Genomic DNA, 22,470 nt, shown 5'->3' with positions numbered 1-22,470 from the left:
TTAAAAAAGCTAAATTATTCTCTTCTAAGCAACCAACATTCCCTTGCTCCTATTTGCACTACATCCGCCATTTTGTTTTATTTAATAGGAAGGCTGAATTCTTGGAGGCTGAATTCTTGAAGGCTGAAGTCTTGGAAGGCTGAATTCATGCACAGAATGGATGTTCATTGTCCTTTAATGACTCAAAAACTGCCAGAAATGTGTGCATGAAGGCACATGATCTACCCATCAAGCTCGCAGGGCAATTACTCTCAAGGTCCTCTGCCTTGAGAAAGTTCACCGATGGATCACTGCCTATCATGTCAGCCCCTGCATCCAACTCTGGACCCTGTATTTTGACACTGACAAACTGGAATAGGTTCAGGGGAGGTCAACAAAGATGGGAGGCATCTGGAATCCAAGTCCTATGAAGAATGTTTGAGGTATGTTTATTTGTTTGATTGATTGATTTATATACCACCCTTCCAAAGGTGGCTCGGGGCAGTTTACATTGACAATACATTTTTAAAAATCAGTTAATTAAAATCAAAAACCAATTAAAAGCAGATTAAGATTATAATTAAAACTAGATGAAATTAAAAGTAAATATCATTAAAAGTCAGGTTTTTAAAAGGAGGGTCTTTAAGGCTCTCCTGAAGACCCCCAATGAAGACAATCCTCTTATGTCTATGGGGAGTGCATTCCACAACCCAGGGGCAACAACAGAGAAGGCCCTACCTCAGGTTACCACCAGATGAACTGGTGGCACCCGAAGACGGACCCAATCCTTTGCCTAGAAAAGGGAAGACTTAGAGATGAGATAACAGCCAGTGTCAAATATCTGAAGGCCTGTCACATAGGTGGAAGAGCACACTTTGTTTGCTATTGCTCCTGAAGGCAGGACTAGAACCAAGGGGTTGAAATTACAAAGAAGCAGATTTAGGCTAAACATTAGGTGTCCCATGTGATCCACCTGTTGCTGGATGTACCTTTTCAACTTGCCTGTGTGAATATATGAACATAGGAAGCTGCCATATACCGAGTCAGACCATTGATCCATCTAGCTCAGTATTGTCTTCACAGACTGGCAGCGGCTTCTCCAAGGTTGCAGGCAGGAATCTCTCTCAGCCCTATCTTGGAGATGCCAGGGAGGGAACTTGGAACCTTCTGCTCTTCCCAGAGCAGTTCCATCCCCTGAGGGGAATATCTTCCAGTGCTTATACCTCAGGTCTCCCATTCATATGCAACCAGGGAGGACCCTGCTTAACTAAGGGGACAAATCATGCTTGCTTCCACAAGACCAGCACTCTTCTCCTCAGAAGGGATAGAATTCCTTACATTACCTTCCTTACATTACCACCACCACCACCACCACCACCCCACCCAAAAACCCAAGCTGGAGATTCTTCTAACTGGAAGAGTATTGCCCAACACTGTCCAAAAGTGGAACAGTCCACTTCATGCAGTAGTGGGCTCTCCTTTCTTGTAGGTTTTCAACAGAGGCTGAACAACCATTTGCCATGCTGTCGCAGTTTGCTGCACTGACCAGCGGGCCTGGGCTAAAAACCTCCAAGATCCCTTTGAACTCTACAATTCAAAGGCAAACATCTTCAGAGTCAAAACACACAACCGGCAGAGTCACACGGTGGATCTGCCCCAAGACTGTATTGCATCAGCCTACAAGCTGGAGAAGGAAGTACTTTAATGCTACTTCATGTGGGGGCAGGATGGGGGGAGAACTTGCTGCATGTACAAGAATTATTTGTCAGAGAGGACAGGACAGAACTTTCTCCCTAATGTATTACTTTTGTATTCCATTCAAAAAGTATTGTATTGCATTCAAAACAAAAATGTAAAGAGGGATTCAACAGTTCCATCCTTCCACACATGGAAGTTGAAATGGTACAGTCCAGCAACAGATGGATCACTTGGGACAGATATGCCCTCAGCTCTTGCCTGTGAGGGCTACTGTGTGAAACAGGAGGCTGGATTAGAGAGGGCCTGATCCAGCAGGGCTGTTCTTATGACACCTGATGCTCTAGCTCTAAAAGGCCTCATTCACATAGCCTTATTTATTTATGTATTTGCTATAAAGTCACCTTCTGGAAGAGATCTAATCAGAACCTCTATGACTTTCACATCTGGATGGCACAAGCAATAAGATGACCAGATGCCACAGAAACCAGATGCCCTGAGACATTGAGGCGAGTGTCACAATCAGTGAGACTCTCCAAAAGGAGGTCTGCAGGGAGAGTGGGTTTAGCCGCAGACAATTAAAGGGAAGCCCTGGGTGGCCGGATTGGCCACCCACACAACTGCCGGCTCCGTCATGGAGCTGGCGTGGGCTGTGGGTATCAGGGACCATGCGGTCCCTGGAAGTTCCAGGATGGCCTGTGCAAGTGCGTGGTGCATGCTGGAGAAACCCCCGAGTCGAGGAGGCTGCTTGCAGCGCGGCAACACACAATTTTAAAAATGGGGTTAGCAGAGGACTCGCTCCACTAACCCCATTTAAGGGGAGGGGTACAAGTGGTATTCAAGCTCCCTTAGCCTGCTTTCCATGGATCATGAGAATACCCTCATCATGCAATATATTCAAATAAGGTTAGGTTGAAACTTTCTTCTTCTTCTGTTTGGAATCACTGGTGTGGATTCACATTTGCAAACTGGTTCATGCAGAATTGCTATCATCAATTCAGCCTAAGGCATAATGCCTTGTGGATTCAAGTGTCCCCCCTCCCCCCACACACAACAAAACACCTTAGTTAAATTCTGATAGATCATCCTAAACAGGAATTGCCCGATCTGTGCTTAAGCTTTTGTCTTCCTATTTTCCCTAGCATTGCAAACAGGAATGACATATTTGATAAGTACTCCAATAAAAATATGTTTTTGTTTTTTAGGGCTTTTGTTGGTTTTTTTGCAAGGTGCCAGATTCATACAAACATTTCAATTAGGTTCATTAAGAAAGTTATTACGTGTTAATTGAATAGCAACAGACTGCTAAGGATCACTTATTGAGGCCTAATAAGTATGTAAGAGAGAAATCTACTCCTTGTGTAATTCCATCAGCAGTAAACTAGTGTAATTAGGTTCTTACTAACAAACTCAAATTGCCAGGAATGTTGAGCCAGATAATTGGCATTTAGGAAGATACCTGGAGATATTCCTTGCAATATCAATTAACATACTTACTAAACAGCAGCTTAAACCCTTAACAAGTGATTTAGACCCATGGACTCTTGGTAATCTGGGCAAATGATAATTAAATGCTTAAATAGCACTGGGACAGAAGGAGAGGGTAGAGCAAGAGGACTACTGCGTTGGCCACCCACGTCAAAGGGGCTATATAATGTGGAAGACTCTAGTTCTGAAAGAAACTATGGCAAGCGGCACCATCTGTCCATCCCCAGTTCTTTATCTGTACAGCGAGAATGGTGCAGTATTATTGAGTAAGGAATAGCCAGTGTCATCTCTGCAAGGCTACAACTGAAGCAATCAGAGGCTGCTCCACAACAGTGAGAAGTCACCTACTCCTGGAGATTTAGGCCTGGCCTACGCATGCAGACAAAAATGAGTTGGAAGAGTTCTGAGGTGATAGAACAGACTGTACCACTTGGGGCTACTGGTGGGCGATACCATTTTTGAATGCTCCCCTCTGGATTTAAAAAAACCCCTCCCTGTAAGTAGAATCTTTGGAGCTGGATGCTTTTGAACCACCTGCCTCTCTACAACATTTTACTTGCAGGCAGCATTTTATATAGTGGAGAATTCAATAATGGCATCCTGCACCTTCCATCTGAAGCAAGTCAGCCCACACTTGCTGACTTGGATTCTACTTCAGGATTCCACTTCCTCATGCTACATGTTAAACCAGACATTATGCCTGGTTCACACACTCAATACAAGCCCATTCTCTACTAGATAGAATATATCAACATCCTATATAAATTCTGATGAAGACTTCTCTCTCTTTCCTTTTCACAGAATAAACAAATATCTTCCCTTTTGATACAGCATTCAGTAAATGAGCATCAAATTGTTTTCTGTACAGTTTCTGAAGGAATAAGATATTCTGTTTTAGCAAATGTCTTCCTCCATTTCCTAAGGCAATGTCTTCTAACATTGACTGACATTTTTATAAATTATCTGTATTGACTGAGAACCAAAGAAGAAGAAAGACCAAAAAACAAAACGAATAATTAAGACTTCTGATATTCTTCTATTTCAACTGATCTAGCAAAAGTCTTAACTTCACTGCTCCCAAACCAACTAACATTTAGTAATGACTAAGCTCTAGTGAAACCAAAGTACCAAGTTGCTCTCAACTGTGCCATTGCTTTCAATAGCCATGAAGAACTTTTAATTGGATTGGGTTCTTTTTGCTTAGCAAGAATTGAAGACCATACATCTGGAAGAAGAAGAAATGAAAAATGTGTTTCCAATAATTAATTTTACATTATTTCTTGGCCTAGAAAGTAAAGTGTCTGTTGTTCTTACCCTTGAAATATTTGCCAAAATATCTTGAGCTTATTTTATTTGTCCTGAATGACTGTGTAACGGATTAAAGCCTTTGTCTCAGAGCAAGCTCATGTGTGGAAAAGAAATGCTGAATCATCCCTACTGAGCTGCTTGGCTAGGCTTCTTATAAAACCATTCTGTATTATTGGTGCATTCAAAATGCTGCCACCACTCCCCCTTTTATTTACAGAAACTCTCTGGGCATGGAGTGGGATAACCCAGGAAAAAAACCCTCTTAATTTGGCTCTTGGACAAGTACAAAAATCTTCCACGTGCAAGCCTACACTTGGTGAGAAAACTGATAGCTGCAGAATGTTTGAGAACATGTTTGCACTGGAGAAATCTCCCTTCACCACTCCCCTCTTGTCCTGAGTTAAAAACCAACTTGGAGAGGATTGTAAAAAGAAAAGAACTTTTTAAAAAGTGTTATTCAATTACTACAGACTGTTTGCATCTGAGGCTTTCTCAGCTTTTAGGTACAGTTAAGAATAGTAGGGTTACAAAAATAGGTTGTCTTAATGCACATTAAATGTTTGTTTGTTTGTTTGTTTGTTTGTTTATTAAAAGATTTAACATGCTGTCCAATCCATAGACTCAGGGTGGTGTACAAACAAGAACAGCATCCAAGATTTTTTTAAAAATAATTAATTAAAGGGCAAACACCTGGAGGAAAAGAAATGTCTTCAATAAGGTTTGAAAGGCTGAAAGGGAGGAGGCAGACTGAATCTGGAGGGGAAGAGAATTCCAAAGTGAAGGGGCAGCAGAGTCTTTTGCAATGCCATAGGTAGGGTGCGCGTAGACTAGTGTTTCTTATTTTAATTACATTACAGATAAACAATAATAGAACAGCATCAGGAATATGCAAAAGCACACACATAAAGAAATATGTTTCTAATGCAAAATCTGACTAACAAACTGCTCCCTATGCTGAATCTCCTTTTCCTTGAACTCATACAGTTCCTGGTGAGAAGAAACAAGCTTCCTGCAGTCCCTTCTTCCAAGGATCTACAGAGTTATTCCATGAGAGAAATCTCCATGCTGGCTTTGACCTTGAGGGAGCAAAATTCCATTGCCCCTCACTAAGCCTTTCTGTACTTGCTTCTCTCCAACAAAGACCTCCCTTCTTGTTCCCAGAATTTCCAGCAACCGGTCTCTAGGTCTCATCCACCTGGTGTGCTGATTGGCTGCCATGGAGTTCTCCAGCCTGTCAGTTGAGACAAGGGTTTACTCCTCATTAGCTCTTTAGAGGGAGGGGAGGCTAATTGCTACAGACTGAATTCTATAAGTATATTCCATCCTTACTATGTGTGAATTTTTCTAATTTAAATAAAACATTAAATCTTGTAAACACTCTACTAAATCAAGTTTTCTTATTTTTTCTGGAATCCGTCTACATTTAATACTATTTTTCCTGGTCGCGTTATCAGTCTCTTCCAGCCTCATTTTCCCTTTCTTTGCTCAGTATTACATGCATTATTTTCTTTTTAAAAATACCTGAAGAACAAATTATATTGCTCTGTAATTTAATGAATCCCTTTTATATCATCTATGCACGTTTTTAACCTGTCTTCCAAGGATTTTTGTTCTTGTAAATTTTGCAAAGTGTTCCTAACAAGCCATTTATTTTGTCCTTGAGTCTTTCTTCAAGCCATTTCTCATTCTTTGTATATTTGTTCTAGCTTTACTTTTTTATATACTTTAATATTTTCTCATACCTTTCCCCCCTTCTCATCCAACACTTCTAACTTTTTATTTCTCTCATATTTTTTGTCTTGTTGAATATAAGATTCTGGGCTCCCTTTTGGTCTCTTAAACAGAAGAATACTAACATGTAAAAATTGGAGGGGGGAAAGAGCGTCACTACCCTCTGGGTTTATTCAGATAGTGCACATGCCAATATAAAGAAATATTTTAACTTTACTGAAAGAATGAACTATTTTCATCTTTGGCTAAAATATCCCATAATGATCTCTGCAATGAAAAGAAAGAGAAAGAGGATGAGGCTTCCTTTCCAAACTCAATATGGATGAGCTTGTGACATTTGCATAAAGTGAAACTTTATTCTATCTAGACACAGTCTAGATACCCATAGTGAATATTTCAAAGAAAGTGTGAACATTCTCATTCAGATGCCATACAAAATTGTCTCTTGTTTTCACCTGAGACACCATAGCAACTAGTTTGGAAGCATCATAATATCATGCTATATTAGGAATCCCCAGGCCACCCTTCCACTTGTCTCTTTGATGTGAAGTTTGATATTTGGTTTCTTCTTTTTCTAAAGAATTTTTTTTGTTAGCTTCTGCCAGAAGAATGTGATTTTAAAGAGAATTTGACACTAAACACCAAGGAGTTCCTCATGTACAATGTTTCTACTGCATGTACAATGCTTCCATTTCTTATTACTTGATTGCTAGCAACTGACTGTGAACGGACTCTGTTAAAAACATGTTATTTGAAGTGACATTGGGCAATATAACAGTTCTTTGTAAGGTAGTGGCTCATTGTTTTAGAACTGCTTCCCCAAAACAATCTTATGTGGATTTAACTGAGACTTTATTCCAGAAACAACTCCAGCTTCTCCTTCTCCTTTCTCTTTTTTTTCCTTTCTGACTCCACCCCACACACTCTCTACAAGATTCCCATTTGGACAAACTTCCAAACAACACAACACTATCTCTACTAGATAGATTACAGCATTAATTCACGCATGCAAACCAACCACCACTTGATACTGAAGCCAACAAATGATGTACAAGCATGTGTGAACCAGCTCTTAGAGCTGGCATTTGCAAATAAGCCACACTTCCTCCTCATTCTCAGCACTCTATTTATCAAACTTGACAGTGAATAAGACTTAGGAAAGCCTTTTCACTTAATGTTTTACTATCTGCTGTGCTGACAGGCCATATGGTCAGAATTCCTGTTATAGAATGTTTGTGTTTATGATGATATGTAGTTTGGTTCTGCGACTCAGTTAATATGCTCACCAAAGTCTAATTCAGACATTATAAAATCACTCTGCTTTAGCCGTGTACAGTGGCGTGAAGAGAGAAGTCCCACCACCACTGTGTCAATGACCCTCGTTCCCATTGCTCAAACTTACAACAAGCTTTGTCTGAAGAAGGAAAAGCCCTACCCATGATAACAGGCACTTCCATAACTGCATGGCGGGATCGATCCAGCCTCTCAACATAGAACATAGGAAGCTGCCATATACTGAGTCAGACCATCGGTCCATCTAGCAAAACTGAAGCATATTTGTTCAAGCTTTTACCCATCTGAGGGTTCCAGTCTATCTTTTCCAGCTGCTCTGTTTTAACGGCTGGTTTTGGTATTTTAAGTTTTTATAGTTTTAATTGACTTTAATATTTGAATAGGGTTATATGGAATTTAATTGTACTAACTTTTGTAACTACATTACTGAGGGGAGGTGGTCACCACAGGCAGTGAATCATTTGGGGCACAAGCAAGGTGAGAGCCGGTCTTGCAGTAGCAAGCATGACTTTTCCCGCTAGCTAAGCAGGGTCTGCCCTGGTTGCATTTGAATGGGAGACCACAGGTAAGCACTGTAAGCTATTCCCCTCAGGGGATGGAGCCGCTCTGGGAAGAGCAGAAGGCTCCAAGTTCCCTCCCTGGCTTCTCCAAGATAGGGCTGAGAGAGATTCCTGCCTGCAAGAAGCTGCTGCCAGTCTGTGAAGACAATACTGAGCTAGATAGACCAATGGTCTGACTCAGTATATGGCAGCTTCTTATGTTCCTATGTAGCGTGGCTCCTGCCCCCAGCTTTAAAAAGAAAGGAAAGAAGGGGAGGAGGATATGCCGGATGGGGGGACACATTTGGCACCCTGTCATTAATACTATCTAGGAAACATTTTGAAAAATGCATCATGCCTTCCCTCTAACCCTTTACAGATATATTTATTTATATATTTATATTTTAACAGTAGCCTTGAACTCAATCAACAGCCTTTTCCCCCTTCACTGCTGTTCCTAGAAGAAAAGGCATCTGTTGAGGATCACTCAAGGGGAAAAGTGACAGGTTTCGCAAACAAATGCCATGACCCATCTCTGGACATCGGCATATGTAACGGCTCTTGTGCATGCATATCATTTGCTATATCAAGAGCAGAACCAAGTTCTCAGGCACAGGCAATTTATCTGCATGGCATTGTTCTAAATGGGACAGACATTCCGATGTGGACATAAATGCACCCCTTCCTTTCTCACTCTCATGCAATGTGTACATGTCATCACCTCCTTGGCACATCACAAGGGCTGGATCAGGGCCAGGGTTTATTACCTTCTCCTCTCCCTCCCCTGCCTGTGAAGCAAATCAGGAAGAAGAGCTGGGTAGACATGCAGGCCGGGAGATATCTGGAGCATTCTTACAAAAACCTCACCAGAACCACCTTACATATCTTTGATGTTAAAATCAATGGGCACTGCATCAGAGCAATATCACTGGAGATGTGACACTGTTCCGTGGGGCTTCTTTCACATCTGGTGAGTATGCCCACCGGGAATATGCCCACAGGGAAAAGCAGTGAGTATGCCCGCAGGGGAAAGCAGTTATATCCATTTAAGAAATTATAGGAGTGGGTCTACTTTGAAACCCAATTGTTATTTGCTCAGTTACACAAAAAATATATATATTTAAATGCAAAATTGGATGTAATTTTAAAATTATATACCAGCAGCACAAAAGTCCATTCCTCAGTGAATGGGGGGAAAGAAAGATATGCTGACAATTAAATTATGGTTAAGGATGGTCAGTGAAACAGTAAGAAAGCTCAAATTAACATACAATGCAAGGCTTAGAAAGGAAAGAGCCGTCTCACTAGATTTTTAATAGCATTGGTGGGAAATGTGGCTTTCTAGAGATTTGAAATGTTCATTGAAGCAAACTACCCTAATCCAGCACAGGAGAGCTCACTGAGGAAGCAGGCTCCAATGCACCGCCAATGCCGATTGCCAGAAATGCTGTACTTGGGGAGAGATGCTTCCCCATCATTGGGCATCCCGGGGCAGAAGGGGCATACTCTCTGAAGCTCCCGGGCATACTACTATCGTTATCTCCTGTCCACATTGGAGGGCAGCCTGGGGAGGGTCCAGAGGAAGGCCCCAGGATACTTTTTTGCCCGGGGGGTCTAGGCACTGGTGGAGGAAGCCAGCTGGCGGCCTATGTTCCTCCTGCCAGCGCCCTCCCTGCATCTGACGTCAGATGCCGGGGGCATCGCTTTGCTCCCAAACAGGGCAACGGGGCCCCATTCGAGAGCAAATCCTGGACAGTGCTGCAGCTGGAGCCGCTCTCCCTGCCTTTGAACGCGGCCCCGTTTGGGAGCGAAACCACGCCCCCCTGTGTCTGAGGTCACATGCAGGGGGTGTGGCTGGGGCTGATAAAATATATGTTTTATATTTATATAAACTATAACAGTGATAAGGAAGCTGGGGCTTCCTTGTGAAAGGAAATGGGGAGGAGAGCTAGTCCTGTGGTAGCAAGCATCAGTGCTAAGCAGGGTCTGCCTGACTTTGCATTTGGATGGGTAAGCCCTGCCTGCTCTAAGATCTTCCCCTTAGGGCAGGGCTGCACAGCGAAAATGCCCCTGTGGGGCATTCATGACATTCCATGACATTCAGCACATTAATTATTACGTTAAATTTATTATTTAAAATATCATTTAAAATGCCCTTGCCAAGGATATTGGACAGAAAGAAGGCCTTATCCCTGTCGAGTCAGTGGGGCCCCTGGAGTGCATGCCAGCCCCAAATAAAAGGTCTCTCCTCTCCCTAAATCACTGTCACTTCCATGTTGCAACCCTAGTCATGCATTGGGAGTCAGCTGCACTGGGTACATCACTGTGGGACGTATTTCTGAGTGAACATGCATAGGATGGCGCTATAAGGCAGTTTTCTGCTCCAATGATACTGCAGGATATTCCTCCCTGGGGGCCACTAAAAACATCCCTGTGGGCCGGATCCGGTCCCACCCTTATGTTGTGCAGGCTTGCCTTATGGGCCATAGCTCAGTGACCGAACATCAGCTTTGCCTACAGAAGGTCTCCGGTTCAGCCCCTGGCAGCATCTCCAGGTAGGGCTGGGAGAGATCTCTGCCTGAAACCTTGGAGAGCTGCTGCCAGTCAGTGTCGGCAACACAGAGCGAGGTGGACTAATGGCCTGACTCGGTAGAAGGCAGCTAACCTGGGGACGGGTATGCCACCCCCAGGACGACAGCAGTCCTGACATTTGGGGGGAAAGGGCTGTCCCCAGGCCATGGCCCGTGTTCCAAGCAGCGGATTTTCCAGCACCCCAACAACTGTTCTCTGTTCAAAATGAATCACTAGGTTCTTTAAAGGAGTTCCTTTGATAGGCTTACATGTCGGAGTACAGAGCAGCGACAAGGAGTCAGATTCAAAACAAACAAATGAGATAGGCGGCATTGTGAAGATAACAATTTGCTCCTGACTGGATATGAAAGAGGGGAAAATAACAAGAGCTGCTAAGCTGCAGACAGATCTGTTGTTTGCAAACCTGCAGCTACCACACCACAGAGGCTGAGAATAGATACAGCGACAGCTGTGGCCTAATTGATGGGAGACGTGCCGAACAGGTTGTCAGATCGGTGTGGCTGCAGTCCAGGCCGTGTTGCCCAAGGCGTGGACGATAGAAATACTGATGAGACATTTACTAAAAATAATGGGGAGGGGATGGTTCCGGGTTGTAAGGAAGCGTCGCTCGGATTGACCATTTGAGACATTTTGTTAGATCCTTCGAAAAACTGAAAGTTCACTGCTAATAGTGTGAAGGTCTCTGCTTAATCTATAGGTCCCAGGCTATGGTCTGAGGCCACATGACCCAGCCACCTTGCTGAAGCTAAGCAAGTCTAGGTGTGGTCAGTGTCTGGATGGATGACCGCCTGCCGACCCCATGTACGCCATCTTGGAAGAAAGGTAGGTTAGCAGTGACCCCAGCTAACTGAGCAAAGAGGCACCTTTAAAGGTGGTGGATCTCTTATAGGAAGTAAGGGGAGATTAACTGGCCTTATCCAACCCCAGCACAGCATCCCTCCAGTGGCTGTTGTTGATGTCTGCTTTGTGTTTCTTTTTAGACTGGGAACCCTTTGGAGACAGGGAGCCTTATTTATTTATTTATTCATTCATTTATTCATTCATTCATTCATTCATTCATTTTTGTTTCTATGTCAACCACTTTGAAGAGGTTTGTTGAAAAATGGTATGTAAATATTTGCTGCTGTAGTAGTAGTAGCAGTAATCAATAATACATAGGCGAGCCACAAGCTCCAGGTCATTTTGGATGACCTGGTGACTGCAGGGGAAAGAAGGATAAATAAAGGAAGTTGAACTAGGAGACCTCCAAGGTCCCTCCCAAAGCTCAAATTCTATGGGCAGGTTCACATGACTGGTCTTGTGGTAGCAAGCATCAATTGTTCCCTTTGCTAAGCAGGGTCCACCCTGGTTGCAAATGAATGGGAGACCACACATGAGCAGTGTAAAATGTTCCCCTTAGGGGATGGGGCCACTCTAGGAAGAGTACCTGCAGGCTTGCATGCAGAAGGTTCTATGTTGCCTCCCTGGCATCTCCAAGTTAGGACTGAGAGAGAGACTCTTACCTGCAACCTTGGAGAAGCCACTGCCAGTCTGTGTAGGTGTCGGTGATACTGAGCTAGATGGACCAATGGTAGGAGGTAAATGGCGGCTTCCTATGTTCCTATAAGCCATCTAATGGCGCAGCGGGGAAATGACTTGATTAGCAAGCCAGAGGTTGCCGATTCGAATCCCCGCTGGTATGTTTCCCAGACTATGGGAAACACCTATTTCAGGCAACAGCGATATAGGAAGCTGCTGAAAGGCATCATCTCATACTGCACGGGAGGTGGCCATAGTAAACCCCTCCTGTATTCTACCAAAGACAACCACATGGCTCTGAGGTTGCCAGGAGTCGACACCAACTCGATGGCACAATGTTATTTTACTTTACTATGTTCCTATGACTGCCCAACAGTGAGGAAGGCAGGGATATGTTGGGCAAATGTAGAGAAATGGCAGCACACTCACACACCCAGGGGGCATGGTGTCTAACCCCATCAAGTCCAGTTCCCTCGCTGACATTTCTGACATTCTCCCAGATTCTCTGCCTACTTGTCACCTACATTTGAAGTTGGGTGGAGAATCTGGGGAGAATGTTGGGAATCCAGTTGGTAGGTTCAGACGTCACGCCTGCCAGGAGATCATACGGCCGCTTCCCTATGTTTGCCTGACATGTCCCCAGATTCCTTACTGTCAGGAGTTCATGGGGTTTCTAGGATTCTATGCAAGCTAGGAAGATAGGAAGCTGCCTTATACTGAATCAGAACATCTAGCTCTGTATTGTCTACACTGACTAGCAGCAGCTCCCCAAGGTTTCAGGTAGGATTCCTTCCCAGCCCTACCTGGAGATGCCAGGAAATGAACCTGGGACCTGCTGCATGCAAAACAGAATGAGCCCCATCCCCATTTCTCTCTGAGAAATATCTCCAGTCTTCCTGAATTGATTTTGGTCTCAAGTCCCCCTGCTCAATGCTTGCAACATCCCTAGAAAAAAAAAAGCTCACTATAAATAGTCCGGACTCCTCTAAAATGAAGAGCAAGGCCAGTATCTGATCCCTGAATCCAATCTCAAGGGCTGCATTTTCCAAGCAGCATATGGAGAGTTAACCTTGGGGCTTGCATTAAAGCCAGAGGGACAATAATATGACTACGTTTCTCTGGAGCACTTTGAAGATGCAGTCGTCTGCATTTAGCAGGATCCATCAGAGGAGGCTCATCAGAAGAATGAACCACGACAGCCAGCTAAAAACCCAGACACATCTGGATGGTGGGAACTCAATGCAGGCAAAAATGTTGGGCTTAAGTGAGTGACTTTCAAAAAGGAGTTGGAGATTTAAGGGCTTTCTCAAGTTTCCCTTTCTTTTAAATCACACTGTGCCGATAAGAATCTCTCCCTCTCTCTGAGGAGTATACAAGCTGAGCTTCTACCTTGATTACTCCATTCATTTTTCTGCACTGCAGTCCCCAGTGCTGTTCAGAACTCAAAGGACCAAAATTAAAATCCGGGCAGGAAAATCCACATCTCTGCAAATAACAGTGACCGAACAGACTAAGCCAAAAAGCCCCAGAGACTCCTTATTTGCAATTCCTGTTGCGAGAGCACTGTCAGGTAGTTAAATGGTCGATTAGCCTTTTATGCATATGGATAAATTGGAAGCGGTTTGAATCACTCACCCTTAGGCTCACAAAGAGGCCTCTGCTGCAACGCCAGGTACCCCCAGAGACCCACAAGCTGCAGAGAAGGAGAAAATCCAAGATTGACAGAAGTTGGTCTGATGAAAGAAAGTACCTTGGATCTTTAGCCAGGCAGCAGCAAGCAATATTAATACATATTACGGCTGTTTAGAATTTTCAGAGCATTTCACGCATGTTATACTAGGAATCTTTACAACAATCCTGTAAGGTAGGGCCAGATGATTATTTGCTTATTGCAGATGAAGAGCAGAGAGAAATTGCAGAGAAGCCAGATCTGTCAAACTCAAAATTTACTTTTACATTTATATCCTGCTCTTCCTCCAAGAAGCCCCAAAACAATGTACATGGCTATGCTTATCCCTCACAACCACCTATGAGGTAGATTAGGCTGAGATATAAGCAACTGGCCCAGAGGCACCCAGTGAGTTTCATGGCTGAATGGGGATTTGAACTCAGGTCTTGCCAGTCCTAAATCAATGCTCTACGAGGGCTGCACAACCTCAGCCCTCCAGCTGGTTTTAGACTACAACTCCGATCATCCCCAGCCGTGGTGGCCAATAGTCAGAGATGATGGGAGTTGTGGTCCAACATCTGCAGGGATGTCCAACAACTGCTGATGCTGGGAGTCCAAATTCCCCACCCAGAAAATCTCGGGGAGTAGCGACAACCAATTTTTGCCAATAAAATCATGGGTTTTGATAGGAGGGATGGTCTACGTTTTTAGCTTCTAAACAAACCACAGAATGTTAGAGTTGAAAGGTACCTTGGAGGTCATCTAGTTCACCCCCTGCTGAGCACAGGAAACTGCAACAGCCACCCCAAGAGATAGTCACCCAGCCTCTGCCAGAAGACCTCTAGAGAGGGAGAGCCCCAACGCTGCATGAGGAAGACTCTTGTCTAACAGCTATTATAGTGGGTGACGCCCCTTCCAGATCTCATCACAATACGCCCCATCCACACCTTGCCTGCCAAAACATTTCCCTACAACTCCCAACTTCCTGCCATCTAAGCTTCCTTCCCACATTGCACCCTGAAATTGGGGCCATTCACACGATCTACTGGGCAGGTGGGCGGGCGGGGAGGAGGCAATCAGACAATCATTGTTTTGTTGGTAGGAGTACGCTCCACACTCCCACATGATCAGTCCTGCTCCCTCCAGTGCGGAACCGGGCGGATTGATCCGAGACTGGGACTCATTGTTCTGGCCTCCGTGAAGCCCACAATGCACCGTGCACAACATGCACAACGTATTGGGGGATTTCCCCAAGAGACTGGCATTCTAGGCACCCGCCCCTCGTCCGGGTTAGGCTGCTCGTGAGAACAGCCTCATTATCTCGCAGGTCATAACTGCTGCTTCCGTCACCATGCAATTGCATTCTGCCGACCCAAACATCCCTGCCAGCCTAGTCTCATTCTCCACTGCCTTCAGCCCAGCACCACTACCCACTTCTCGCCCTTTTCCTTTGGGTGCAAAAGCTAGGAATTTCTAGACGCCTTGATGCCTGAACTGCTCATTTAACTAAAACAGAGCGCAAATATGCAGTAGCCCTGGCAGGAGATCCCACTACCCTTGCAAGGCAAGTCATTTGTTTTAATTGGGGAAATGGCCCAGATAGAAAGGGTCAAGGCCCATCCCACAGCTGCTCTGCTCAGCTTCCCAGTCCCCATTGACTGTATGGGGGCAGGGGGGGGACAACACTATCAGGAGATTGTTCCCGCATCTCTCTCTCATCTCATCTCATCTAGTTTGGTCTGATTAGCATGCGTTGTGGGATCAATGGTCGGGTTTAGCTTGCATCTCCAATGTGTGAGCACATAGCAGGAGCAAGGAGCTATTTTCTAGGCCACATGAGTTACCTGTTCCATGCTGACAAAGAAAATGGTATGGTTACAAATGTAAAGGAATCAGATGCGTTTCTTGCCAGCCCACCTCAGCAGAAATAGCTGCAGGAAATAATGTGGAATCACCCTCTCACTGAGCAAGGGACTGAAAGTTCTTATTTACTGACATGGATTAAAGGAGCAGAAGGAGAACAGAACAGAGGCACTACGGTTCAGGGTTTGTTGTAATTAAACGCAACCGAAACATATTTGAAATGCAGTGATGGATCAGTTAAACCAATAGACATGGAAACAAATCCAAAGTGGTTGCAAATTTGCAATTACTGGTGTATTGCAATCTACTCACATCAAACTTTTAAGTTGGCCCTAAATATCCATGCACACTTAAGACAGGCAGGCAGGTTATAGGGCTCAGTTCATACAATATTACGTCTATTTTTATGTATTATTCCATACTACCCATGCATTTATCATGGCACTGATACAACTGCAGCATAAGCAAACAGAAATAAGTCCCTGACCCAAGGAGCTTACATGTCTTGTGAACAAGCTCTCAGACATCTGCATGCTACTTTTGCAAACAGAATGGACAACTAGCTGGACCTTGGTCTGATCCAGTAAGGCAATTCCCATATTTGTAATATTTTAGCTATAACAATAAAATATTGACTGATATTTGTAATCTGTTTGTAATCAACAGTGAGGAGGATCCCTGATTGGCCGGAACCAAACAATGCACAGGAATCTGGATTTGCTGGAATGGTGGCCAAACCACACATCATGTTAAATATGCAGTTTGGCCCTCCATGCAGGGTGGTGCTTTTTTAAAAGTTAAATATCAGCCATGGGGCAGGGGGAGCTGGATTAGGACCACAATGGGGGTGGAGAGTGGCTTTAACCCTTTCCCTCTGCTGCTGTCCCAATATGCAGCTGCTATTTCTCCCAGGGAGGGAACTCCATTGGCACTAAAGGAAACTTCTCACCTGGGAAAACAGCAAACCTCTGATCTGGATCGGGATCATGGCAAAGGGACCATGACAATGAGAAGGTGAAGTTGCCCTCCGTGGTCTCAATCTGACTTGAAGGTCTCCCACAGCTGGTATTTTACTTAACACACAAAACACACACACACACACACAGCGCCAAACTACATGTTCTAATGAAATGTGTACTTTGGCCCTAAGACTGATCAGAAGAAGAGCTTTTCCTGTCTACTTTCCTCCACATACGGCTGAATATATCAGAACCAAAGAAAAAACACAGCTGCCCTTTCCCTTTCTTCTCCATTCATATGCAACTGTCTGAAAACACAGATACACTCCCAGACCAAAGTCAAAGCAGCTCAAGGTCAGGCCTGCCACCAATTTGATGATACTGGTTAATGTGGGATGTTCCAATGTACAAAACATTCCAGTCAGAGCAATGCTGATCCTGGCCAGTTAAAATGGGAGAGATGATACATGATTCACAATATTTGAAACACTAGATTGTGAGGATTTTGTTAGGTCTCAATGATTTATTGGCACTAAATGTTACAATCTAATGTTTACCTTGGTGCAGGTATTAATACAATGATCAACTTGGTGGAGGTATTAATACAATGAGCAACATTCATTGTCTTGCAGAAACGTTCATGGTTTCCCCTAAAAATTCTCAAATGTTTCTCCTGCGGAGGAATCATATAGCTCTCCGGACCACACTCCTAAGCCACGGCACGACACCAGCCATTCTCGGAATCAGGGGGAGGGCAGACTCCAGGCTTGCAGGGATCTTGTTTCTTTTTCATTAGAACCCCAAGGTCGACCACTGATCCAGATGCAAACTGGTGGCTCAGGAGGGCAGAGTCAGATGCAAAATAGGGCTGATGAGCAAAGCCAGTTACCAGCTGCATCCCATGATCCCAACTCACCCATACACATTGATTAACAAAGCCAGTTCTGAATCCCATGAGCCGAAATGCACCACGTATACAAATACATTTGCGTTTCTACCAAGGAGGCATTTGAGAACACAACATGGCCAGCAGAGTTGCACAAAAGACCTAGACCAGATACTCCAGATGTTGCTGAACTCCCATTGCCCCAGCTACAATTTACTGTGGCCAGGGATGATGGGAGTTGTAGTTCAGCAACATCTGGAGTACCACAGGTTGTGATTCCCTCACTTAGTAAAAGGCAATCAATTAAGACTCACAGTTTACAGGTGAGGAATGCTAAGGGATAAGCTATTAAGACAAGGCCAGTCCAGGCAGAGATTTCTTTCTTTCGTTGCAAACAGCAAGTGACGACAGGTCTCAAGCATAAAGTCTCATTTTAAAGCTGGAGAATGTAGACGATAAGCAATATGATAGGATCTCTTTTTTTGTTGTTATGTTAGGAACTCTTTTTTGTTGTTATTATTCTTAAATAAACCCTTGCTGATCAGAAAGTGCCCAAAGATCTGTCAGTACATCCAGATCTACCTTCAGCCTGCCTCCACTCTGAATTAATGAACAACATTCCCAGTATAGATTGCAAACATGTTGTTATTTGAAATAGTAATATTATCCATGATACAGCAATTCACTTACAAATCCCCATAAACCAATGTATTCCCTAGAAGGAAAAGAAAGACTCCTTGCCGACATGAACACAGTATTATTTTTCTCTGTTTACTTTACCCTTCTAGCATACATGAAGCTTTAATCCCTATGAACATTTTCCATTTTGGCAGTATCACTCTTAAAAAAAAAAAAGTAGTGATCGCATTTGCTTTTAATAGAAAAAAATTTTTGTGGCTCATTTATATTCAAGAAAATAGTCCAGTCACCTCAAGCAAAATTCTAGGATCATTGGTGAGTCTATGGCCCAGACTCATGTTTATTCTTTTCCTACCTTTTCCCAAAATGAATGCATCATACATGGGGGTGGGGTACTGAGAAAATTCTTTGTTCTTATACATCTATTTATTATTATTATTATTATTATTATTATTATTATTAATTACCATCTTCATCAAAGATGGTAAAATCACCTAAAGTCTGATTTGCATGAAATTATGCTCATTTCTTTCTATTTTAGGATAAGCTAGAAACAGAAAGAGCATTCCAGATCTTAGAGAATAATTTTTAATTAATTTTCTTCTCTATCATTTCCAATACAATTTCACTGAATTCTTAAGTAAAATAAATAAAGAATGGGTGCTTATTTTAACTCCTACACCATCATAAGGTCCCTCCTAATACTCTACTGTGAATGTTTTTCAACCTAGCATGGTTTTCAGGAGGATGGCAAGGAAAAAAGTAATTACATGGCTCTTGGGAGAGACTTCCAAAGCAATGGGGCAGCCACAGAGAAGCCCCTGCTCCTCATGCTACTACTGCCACTATTATGATTATGAATAAATGAAACTTTATTACAGCCAGCGACCTGCAATTAAAAGTCAAAATAACACAGCTGGGTGCAGGAGCAGAGCACCATTGTGTGAACGGGTTCAAAGAACCCGGGTCGTCAATGAAAAGGGTGGCCGAAGACTGCAGGGGGGCATGGCTCAGGCTCTGGAAGAGCCCCGAGCAAACTCCCCCCCCCCCCCGCCCATGCCAAGGCTCCAGAGAGCCCCGAGCGAGCTCTCCCTTATCCTTTTCAGGCAGCACTTGTGGCCTGACAGCATGTATTTCTCTTTCTCTCCCTCCAGCGAGGGAGAGGAAGAGAGATACATGCTGTCAGGCAGCAAGTGCTGCCTGAAATGACAAGGGGAGGATTCACTCGGACTCTGGACTGGTCTTCTCATGTTCCACCTATTCTGAAGCAGCTGTACTGCCAGTTCACTTCTGGACCCAATTCAGCCTCTATAGCTCAATCCTATAATAGGATTGTAGAGCTGGAGGATTCTTCAGAGGTCATCTAGTCCAAACTCAAGGTCAATGCAGGAGACCTACCTACCTTGAGCTCTGTCTTGGAGGAGCATGTTGGCAATTTGGGAGCAGTGAGATTTTGCAAATATATATATATATATATATATGAATGAGACTTATACAAGATTGCCTCTCCTTTATTATTCATTCATTCATTCATTCATTCGATTTATATGCCACCCTTCCAAAGATGGCTCAGGAAGGGTGGTATATACATCAATCAATCGGCGGGGGGAGCCAATCTTGTATAAGCCTCCCCAAACCTTTTGCAAAGTATCACTGCTCCCAAATTGCTAGCATGCTCCTCCAAGAGGAGCTCTTTGCTACCAACACCTTATTAATGGTGTTAATGGCAACTGAGCAATGTTTGATGCTGCTATCGTTTTCCCCCAAGAACTTCTGGAGAAAATAAATGGTGGCTACTGATGGGAAGGTCATTGGAAGAAGGCCGCTGCTGCCACCAACTTCTGACAAGTCTCCTCCCCCAAAAATGCCCCCCTCTGTGAAACTGTTCCCCCTTCTGCCTCCCCAAATCCCCTCATTCTGAGCCAAGATTCCTCCACTGAGAACTTCTGGCTCACCTCTAAGAGCTGTTCCAGTTCCCTCTCCCAGGTCACTAGAAGTTTGATACCTAAATGGAGGCAGATGGGGCTGGGGCAGTAGCAGCGGCATCATTAGGGATGGCCCATGGGGCACAGGTGAATTGCTCAGGGCCCCAAATCCCATCAGCCACTTCCCTCCTCCTCCTCTTCCAGAACAGAAGTGCAGCAGTGGAGGCACCTGCACAGAGCAGGGGAGAGCTCTCCTAGCCTCACCTCACTCTCTGTTGCTTCCACCTTCATACATGCTATATGATAATATTAGAGACTTTTTAAAACATAAAATCATTATTCTTGCGGGGGAAGTATTAGTGAGTTTATCAAAAGGTGGGCCGTGGGTCCAAGCCCCAAATCTTAAGTACCTAGCAACACCCCTGGGCTGTAACTCAGTGGTAGAGCACCTGTTTCACACACAGAAGGTCTCAGGTTCCATCCCTGGCAGCATCTCCAGGTAGGGCTGGGAAAGACTCCTGCCAGGAACCTTGAAGAGCCACTGCCAGTCAGTGCAGACAAACTGAGCTAGATGCCTCAGTAAAAGGCAGCTTCCTGTCTTCCTATGAAGGGTGTTGGCTGTATCCTACCTCCAGTTCACATGAGCGTGAACACCGCTGTATTTTGCCTGTCTTTCTTCCTCAGCGGGGCTAATAGGACCTTCCCGATGATCTATATTAGGAAACTAGCATGGGGGGAAGGGTTGAAGACTCCCTTCAGCTAACACAGTTACTCCAGTAAAAATTGGAGCCATCCCATGGCTGCTTAAAAGGAAGAAGAAGAAGAAGAAGAAGAAGAAGAAGAAGAAGAAGAAGAAGAAGAAGAAGAAGAAGAAGAAGAAGAAGAAGAAGAAGAAGAAGAAGAAGAAGGCATTGTTGTTGTTGAGAGATTCGATCACAGATCACGTCTGTTTGAGCCCTCGGCAGGAAGTCTATAAATGTATATTTAAAAATATGATTATTTTGATATATGGGCTGAGCAGACCTGAGCAGACTCCCAAGTGAGTCTCACATTGCTACAGCTCAGGCTGTGAGAAAAGCAGCTGTTAAAAGAAGAAAAGGTGTGGGGAGGGGAAATAACCCAACATCCTAACAGTTCTTTTCAAGATATATATTTTTTCAAGCCTCTTATTCGTCTTTAAAGAGCAGCTGCAATGAGAGGCATGCCAATTTTTCAGTCTCACTCATCAGACTGTAGGGCTGAAATGCCAATGGTTTAAAAATACTAGAGGTTTTGCTGTCCCGAAGGGCGGTCAACGTTTCCTTTTCTGTTCCAAGATAAATAACCCTTAAAATTCTGGAGAGTTATTGTCGGAATCCAGTGACCACACGCAGATGCTGTTGTAGGATTCTCAGGCACACACCTGCCAATATTTGAAAGTGGGGGGACCCCAAAACACCACCCCCAGGTGCAGAAGTTCCCCCCTTGCAACTCCCACACTTCCTGCCTCAGTAACACAGGCACGAATGGTCAGGGCGGCCGGTATATTTCTGATTCAGTGCAGGAAAAGATGCAGAATGTGGTGTTAGGGAGCAATTCTGCTTCCTGGGGCTCTCAGCTTCATTTCCTAATCAAGAAGTTTTACGCTGGAGGTTCATTTTAGGTACAAAATGTCAAAGTCCTTACATCAATCTCTAAAGGACAGCCATGCACAGCTCAATATGTTTACAACTTTAAAAGTGAAATTTTCCTCCCCGTGTTTAAAGCTTCTCAGACACAGGTTGAGCAATTGTTGTTTCCAACAATAGACCTGGCTAGTTTGCAATAAGCAACCAGGATGAGGTTTCCTGTTGTAATAGCTTCTCTCAACGACATAAATAGTCTTGCAGTGTTTGGGATGGCAAGTTCCCAATTATGTCTATACGCTGCTGTCTGACACAAAGTTCCGCTGCATTGAGTCAAGCCTAGTCTGTACCATCTGGCAATGACCCTCAGACCTTGTCGCTCATGCCATTGCATGGCTCTGTGGCCTCTGGGCCAAGTCAACTTTTGCCCCAAGGCATGTGAAGTCAAATTACTTAGAGGGAACTTATCCCCAGTTCCTAGCTTCCTAGAAATAGCTTGTCCTTTGCCTCACATTTCACTAGAGGACAGTTCACACATAGCGGGAATTTTGCAGTTCAAGCAGCCCAAGTTGTAGCTGGTGCTGCAGACGAGCCGCGTATCTTGGTTTGGTGGAAGAAGTCAAGCTGAGGCAGAAGTGCACCACCACTCCGACCACACCTCCCAGAGAAGCTCCGGATACGATCTCATCCTGCCTTGCATTTCCCTTCAACTGGCAAGCCTTCCCGAAGTCATGTGCTTCACAGCCATTGATCCTGATTGCAAAGGGGGCTGGCTTAACTAA

At 44.1% G+C, this 22,470-nt stretch overlaps 1 protein-coding gene and 1 long non-coding RNA gene across 6 annotated transcripts in view; one reads left to right on the top strand and one right to left on the bottom strand.

Annotated features, from left to right (window-relative positions):
- The window catches only part of SEMA6D (semaphorin 6D), a 410,879-nt gene extending 405,054 nt beyond the window's left edge, over positions 1–5,825 (top strand). For 3 of the 5 annotated variants that reach the window (XR_008311419.1, XR_008311422.1, XR_008311421.1), the window contains 2 exons: positions 89–422; positions 3,964–5,825. Coding sequence is in view for 1 of the 5 variants with exons in the window: in XM_053272291.1 (XP_053128266.1) it covers positions 89–120 (32 nt within the window). In the remaining 4 variants the exon portion in view is untranslated. Of the gene's footprint in view, positions 1–88; positions 1,439–3,963 lie in introns of those variants that run through there. The other 2 variants (XR_008311420.1, XM_053272291.1) reach the window with 2 other exon arrangements.
- Positions 1–22,470, bottom strand: part of LOC128334856 (uncharacterized) — a 221,080-nt gene that overhangs the window by 38,638 nt on the left and 159,972 nt on the right. The gene's annotated exons all lie outside the window — the stretch shown is intronic.

Source organism: Hemicordylus capensis, chromosome 10 (assembly GCF_027244095.1).
Source record: "Hemicordylus capensis ecotype Gifberg chromosome 10, rHemCap1.1.pri, whole genome shotgun sequence".
Lineage (NCBI taxonomy): Eukaryota > Metazoa > Chordata > Lepidosauria > Squamata > Cordylidae > Hemicordylus > Hemicordylus capensis.
This window is presented reverse-complemented; position numbering and strand designations above follow the sequence as displayed.